The sequence below is a fragment of the Mastomys coucha genome, unplaced genomic scaffold (assembly GCF_008632895.1).
Source record: "Mastomys coucha isolate ucsf_1 unplaced genomic scaffold, UCSF_Mcou_1 pScaffold13, whole genome shotgun sequence".
Classification (NCBI taxonomy): Eukaryota; Metazoa; Chordata; class Mammalia; order Rodentia; family Muridae; genus Mastomys; species Mastomys coucha.
In genome coordinates, this window is record NW_022196895.1 from 56,480,256 (window position 1) to 56,487,406 (window position 7,151).

General features: G+C 52.4%; 1 protein-coding gene across 4 annotated transcripts in view; it reads right to left on the reverse strand.

Annotated features, from left to right (window-relative positions):
• Window positions 1-7,151, reverse strand: part of Ndst1 (N-deacetylase and N-sulfotransferase 1) — a 65,850-nt gene that overhangs the window by 25,413 nt on the left and 33,286 nt on the right. For all 4 annotated transcript variants that reach the window (XM_031365774.1, XM_031365773.1, XM_031365776.1 and 1 more), the window contains exon 2: window positions 4,233-5,144. In XM_031365774.1, coding sequence (XP_031221634.1) covers window positions 4,233-4,745 — 513 coding nt within the window. In that variant the 5' untranslated portion in view covers window positions 4,746-5,144. The remainder of the gene's footprint in view (window positions 1-4,232; window positions 5,145-7,151) is intronic.

A 7,151-nucleotide genomic window follows, 5' to 3' on the forward strand; every position in this document is an offset into this window, starting at 1 on the left:
ATACAGCACCCCCTCTTCCTGGGATTTGCTGCCCCCACACCCCCACACAGCACCTCCTCTTCCCGGTCTCAGCACTCCGTCATGCTCTCCCTCACCCTTCCAAGCATCTGTCTCTGAATACAGTGCATGTGCCCTTGTTCCTAGACTGGTTCAATGAGCTCCCTGGGACTGGTAAGCTCCTAGCTATCCTTCAAAAGCCAGCACATACACCTGCTTCCTCCAAAGCCTCGGCTGCTGCCCTGGGTTCAGAGCCTCCCTCCTTCCAGCCTAAGCTACCCGAGAACAAGGCTGTATTCTTACTTCGGATCCCTGACACCAACAAGGACACACAATCATTTGATAAGTAACTATTTTCAACAATGAAAGAGGAACAGACAACTGCCAATAGCTAACACCTGATAGCTGTGGGTTCCAGGGCTAATTATCAGTCTGCAGCTACATACTGTACCAGACATTAAGTATTTAATGAGATATAGTGAGAAAAAAAGGCAGACATGAAACAGAGTGTAAACTGAGAAAAGCAGATGTGGCCCTCCCTTAGAGTCAAGCAGGAAGGAGAGTCAATCATCAAAACCAAGAAATAAGAATAAAACTCAGTGCACATACATGGAAAAGGTCAGAACTGCAGACCAGCGCGTGCTGGGCAGACAGCTGGCTCAGGAGGCTCCTGGAGAAAGGGCCTCTGGAGCATGCTACAGGATGGATGATCAACTAGGAGGAGGTAGAGGTCAAGTCCTAAGAATAGCAAGTGAAAGGGCCCTGAGGTAGGAGAGTGCACAGCATGATCAAGAAACAGTAGGAGCCACAGACAGATCAAAAAAGGAGAGGAGGCAGGAAGGCCTGGGGGTAGACCCAGGTCCCTGAGCTGTCAAGGATTATGGATGAGGTCACAGGTTCACAGGGCTACCCACAGCACACCTGTGGGGCTGTCCTGGGGAGCACCATGCCTGGGCACATGCTGAACAGAGTAGATGGTAGGTTTCAGTCTGAGCTTGTGCCTACTGCAGAGAAGGCTGGTTACCAATCTTAAGTCAGGCTCTTCCTAATCCCACAAAGCCTCTGCAGGGGCCTGGTTTTGTAAACTTCGATAAGGAACCACACCGGATCTCCATTTGCACAGAAAGCCTGCCAGGTCCCTGTCCTGAGGCAGCTTCAGTACTGAGGGGCAAGAGACTGAGACCCATCAGCAGAGACAACCCTCCCCAGGCTCCCAGAACCTCACCACCCTAAGTCAGCACTGGCCCACAGTGTAACCTATGTAGGGGCCTGAGAGACATCAGGTCCTGTCGACCGCTGCGCAGGCCTGGGAAGCCACTGAGACACTACTGCTCAGGGATCCCATTTCAAAGTCCTGGCCCTGAAACTGCTGAGAGGTGCTGAGAGCTTGCCTAGCCACTGTGGAAGAAGCCGGGCTGTGACAGCTAACACAGGCAGCCAGGGAAGAGAACAGAAGGCCCAGGCACTGGAGATGCTGGCTCTGTCACGGGGCCCATCCTACTCCTCAGCACTAGGAGACAGCCACTCTCCCAAAGGCATCTCCTTGGCATAAGGAAAAGCCAGAACGAGGAGTGGAGAGCACAGACTTCCTGATAAGCAGGCAAGCTGCTTTGAGAAACCCTGCATCCCTTCTCTGGGCCTCTAATCAGTTTGCTCCTACGTGACCTCTGAGGTCATCCAGTTAGAAGCAATAAGCTGGGCTGTCCAATCTTGGCTGAGTGGCATATTAACTATGTCACTCTGGTAAAGCCACTTAATTTTTTGTCATGTTATCTGAAAACAAAGTGCCTACCTACTCTATGTGACAGAGCAAGCAAAGCAACAAGCTGGGCGCTGAATGGTCGGTCACATGACCTTCACAAACCCTGGTGCCTCCAGACTCAGGGCGGCCATCTATTCTGTGAGGCTGACACACAACAGGGCTAGGAATGGGCACAGATGACGGCCCGACCCCTACCTCAAGGGAGACACAGGCCAAGGGCAACGCTGTGTTTACTACACAGGGAGTAGACACACCACCCCAGCTGCCACTGATAGAGCGACTCCAGGTGCTGGCCTGCTGGCCCTCGTCCTCGCTTCCTTCCCTCCACGGTCTAGCATGGTCTAGAAGCAGGAACTGTAACTCGTGCCATTAGCTGAACATCCTGACTAAGGTCACACTGCTTCTAAGTTTCAGAAGAACTTGGCACAGAGTCTGGACTCTGAGGCTTGTGATCTCACCCTGCCTTGACAATCTGGAACTTGAGCCCTGACAAGTCCAAAGAACAGCACTGAGGCCACGCTCTGCGGGGAGAGCAGTGATGCACCTCGGCCACCAGGCGGTGCACATCCTAACAGAACAGACAGAAGCCTCAGCTCAAAGTTGTCTTGACTTAAGACAACGGAGTAGGGAGAGCTGCTTTTACCACTGACCCCAGTGAGACTCTGAGCAGGTTCCTGCTTTTCAATGGGCCTTATTCATGTTCACCTTCAACAAGGAGTTGGCATTTCAGGGTTCAAGCTCTGTTGTTTTAAGCATGCTCAATATCCACACCCCAGGCCTGGAGTCTAGAACACAACCCAGAGCTTCTGGCACAGAGTTCCACTGAGTAAAGCAAATTCAGTTCCTGGACTCGAACCTCAGAAAGATCAGGCCTATATGGCTTGGGGCTTTTTGGACTCGAATCCTGGATACTACTTGGTAGGGGTGTGAGCTCGTGAGCTCGGATACATTTCTTAACCTGGCTCTGCCTCAGTTTACCCCTCTCTTAAATCAGCATACCTTCTGCTTGCCTTGGAGAATGGCTTATTAGTGTGAAGTAAGTTAATTTGTGTGAAGCAGGCAGGCAGCACATGGCACTGAATGAGCTCTAAATAACTGTCTGCCGTTCTGATGATCCTCAGGCCTGGGGCTCTGAGTCAACCTTAATGAAGTTCATGGCAGAGAAGGGTATAGAGAGCAGGAGAAAAGAAAAAAGCACAGAGACAATGGAGCCAGCCCAACTTTCTGCTTCTGTGAAGCCCGTAAACCAGGCCAGTGTTCCCCAGAGGGTGCTCTGTGAAAGAGATCAAGCTGGCTGAGAAACAAATCACACTGGGCCGCCCCACTGCAGGATTTCTAAGGGCCTTTGGTTTTTTGACTCACTCCCTCTTCAGTGGCAGAGCCTCCTGCTGTATTAGTGCATGAAAGAGCATGCTGTGGGAAGCCTGGGCTAAGGCAGCCCCTTTCGGCACTGAACAAAGAAACAGTGCACACGGACGCTTGGGACATGGGCACTGCCTGGGCACTGCCAGAGGATCTGCCTGGATCCGACTCTTGGCTCTGTACTCACACCACGCAATGCCTGCCCTCAGCCTGGTGCCCTCCCCAGCCCCTTCAGGCCATTTCATGAGGACAACTTCCCTGGCTGCCCACAGAATCCAGCATTGTCCCCCATACCCACACTTGCATACTCTTCTCTGTGGCCATCCATTAGAGATTTATCACACCTCCACAGCCTCTGAGGGCCAGACACCCACTCTGTCCCTACTGTTAAAACCTCAGCTGTGATGTATCTGTTTCCATTCATTACCCTATGCACTAGTACCTAGCACAGAGCCCGGGACTCTGGAAGCATCCAGTAGACGAATGTCCCCCAAAGCCCCCAAGTCAAGTCTCTAGCTGGTCCTGCATTCATCTTGTATCACCATCTAGCTATCATTCCAGCCCCCTCCTCAAGCTTCCAGCAATGACCCCATGCCGTGGGTGGTTCAGGGAACGCCACAAGCCCACAACAGCTCCTCGCCTGGACAGTGGGTTTTCCTTCTCCTTTCTGTTTGTGCAAAATGGCTCTGATTTAGGAGCACATTCTGCACAAACTCCACCCTCTACTGTCTCTAGAAGCCCACGGGTAGAAAACCAAACTGCCTCAGATGAGTAACTTGACCCTCTTGCCCTTCACTTGACCATCCTGAGATGACCGCCAGGGCAGGTTTCAGAGCCCCTAGCAGAGTGTGCCTTTCCTACCTTGCACCCAGAACCAAGTCTCCTTCAGGCAAGTGCCTACTGTACACTGAGCCCCACAGAAGCAGGCAGAGCCTCCAAATACTTAGTAAGCGTTCCCCAGCAAGAGGCAGGCAGCCATGTAGCCTTCGTGACAAGGGAGCTACCTACCACCGCACTCAGTGCAGAAACACTGTGAACTGATACATGCTTGCTTAGCAAGTGGAGAGGCAGTGCTGGGAACTAACTGCTCAGGAACCTGCTCCCTGAATACCTTGAAGAAGCCAATGATGCCCACGCCATAGGCCACACAGTACTTGTCCAGCAGCTCCCGGTTCCAGGCATCCAGGTTGACATACTTGAGGATGTTCTCATAGATGATGAGGGCGAAGCGGCCACGGCCCTTGTCAGTGAGTGTGGGCATGTCCCCCTTCCCTGGTGCAATCTCTGTTCGGTATTTGAAGCGACTAGATTCCAGGATTGCCACCACCTCCTGGCCCAGCTGTGAATAAAGGCTCTCCACAAATACCAGCACCAGTGGGTCTGTTCGGGAAGGGGCGACCGCCTGCACAGGCTTGATTGGCAGGAGACGGCTAGGGGCGACAGGTGGTGGGTCTCCCCAGTCGGACTCAGAAGCATCTGCAGAGGGCTCGAGGCCCCGGTTCCAACCGTATAGGTAGTAGGCAGAGACAAAGACACTGAACAGGCAGAAGACAAACAGCAGGAACAGGACAGCCTGTGGAGACAGGTGCCGACACAGCCTCCGGACACACGCCAGGGCAGGCATTCTGGACCCCAAGATCTCAACCAGCAGAGGCCCAGCCTGGCCTGGTCCCCCAAAGTCCTTACACAGGAGTCCCAAAAGTTGTCCACTGACTGAGAGATGCAGAGATTTAGAAAGTGAGACGTTCAAGGGCAGTGGAGAGAAGGCTCCGGGCCCCTGGCCCTTTTGTCCAGCCAGGGGCACAGTCTACAGGCTGGTCTTGCTCCTTCCTTCCTCTATGCCCCTTTATGTCACCATGGCAAACCCCAGCGTGGTCCTGTGCAGAGCAAAAGTGCCCCAGGGCGTCAGGGCCTCCTGGGAGCAGTCAACAGCAGGTCAAAGGACACTGGGCCAGCCAGGGGGTGCCGCATGCCGCTCTTCACTCTTCACTCACGTTGAGCCCACAGGGTAAAGGCTGGGATGCTGGGGAGGAAAGCAGAGAGTTAGAGTAGGCCTTCAGAGTCAGCTGACCACAGATAGATAGGTCTTGACAAAGTGGGCTCACACTCAAGAACTGGTTCTCCTTTCTCTCTGAGCCTCAGTCTTAGCCCCATGTGTGAGATGGAACAAGCAACAAAAGCAGCCATATCGTAAGGAGTCGGAAACCGAGGGCCAACAATGCACAGGAATCATGGAGAAGGAACTTCATGAAGAATGAGGCATCCGCAGAGTAGCTGTTGGCTTTCGTTATTATTAGGCCAAGAAAACTGCAGAGCTAGAGAGATGGCTCTCGGGCTAAGAGCACTGGCTGTTCTTACAGAGGGCTCGGATACAGTTCCCACACCCACGTGGAAGAGGCACACCACTATCTAAAACTCCAGTTCCAAGGAATCCAGTGACCTTTTCTGACTTCCATAGGCCACATGGAATGTACACGGCACTCATACAAACATGCAGGCTAATTTACAAACAATAAAAACAAACACAGTATCTTAAAAAAAAAAAAAAAAAAAAAAAAAAAAAAAAAAAAAACAACCAAAAGCAAAATATGACACTGAATAATTCCAAGAGCGGGAGGAAGAGGTAGAATCTGTGTCAGGACCAAGCTGTACATCCTCCCGTCCACAAACCGCCCCACCTCCTTCCTTCCTTCGCCAGCCTTTTCCTTCCTTCGCCAGCCTTTCCTCCAGATGACCCCAGCAGCCCCCTTCGATAACAGAAGCAGCCGGAGCAGGAATCCAACCCAGGACTGTGTGCAAAAGCCTGCAGGAAGTCACTACGGCTGAAGCCTCAGTGGACCCTCCCTGTGAGGGTCCTTCCATGCTGGGGTGTGGCTGAGGGTCGACGGTGTAAACGTGTCTAAGGGGCCTCATACAAGAACACTCAGAAATGGGCGGTTTGCTCAGAAGCCACCATGAAATCTCTCTTCCTCACATACATGCTTGGCAACCTTGGTCAGCAGGTAACCACCAATGCCTGCCTGAGGACTGATGGGGCAGGCAAGGACCACCAATGCCTGCCTGAGGACTGATGGGGCAGGCAAGGACCTCCTCTATGCAGGGTCTTACCCACTCAAGACAGCCAGAACTCTAAGTTCTAGCTCTTCCCCCAGCCTGAGCCCCACCAGGGCGTCCAAGCCAGAACACCCATTTCTCTCTGGAAAGAGTGAGCAGAGACCACACACACTGTGCAAAGGCTCCAATTCCCTTGTTCCCACAGCAGCTCTGGATGCCGCCACCCTCCTGCCCCCCCAGTCCTCCCTCCCGCCCTGTGAAAACCACAGTGACTTCAACATGGGGCACCCCTGCAGAGCTAGCTAGAAGCTCCCCATGCCAGAAATCAAGGAAGTGAGACTGACTAGGCCCAGGCACCAGATGGGGAACTGGGACTCTGGGGGTTGGCCTTATGGGTAAAGATCTCTAATCTCCTCTTAGGCCCAGCATGGGACCACATGATAGACAGCCAAGAGTTGTACTTCTAGGAATTCATCCTGGATGTAATCATTGAAGAAGCATGTAAAGATTTCCCCATGGGAGGAGCAGGACAGGGTGGGGAATGAGGGAGGGAGGGAGTGGGACAACGGCTGGGAAGACGGCTCAGCAGTTACGAGCAGAGCTGCTCTACCACAGAATCTATGCTCTACTCTCAACACCCCTGGCAGCTCATGGCCTCTCCGTGGGCACCAGGTATACATGTGGTACAAAAGCACACATACAGGTAAAACATCCATACCCATAATAAAAACCGTAAAATTTCAAATAAAAAATAAAAAAATTCACATACAATACCATAAAGAAAGGCCATTATTTTGTATACAAACTTAAAACTCATATGAAGGGCCAGGGAGAAGGCTCAACGCATTAGAGTGCCTGACAAGCACACCTGACTTGGATCCCTACAACCCACGTAAGAATACAGATGCAATAGGATCTGTAACCTCAGCACTCCGACATCACGGTAGGAGGCTGAAGCAGGAGACGCTCCAGAGAG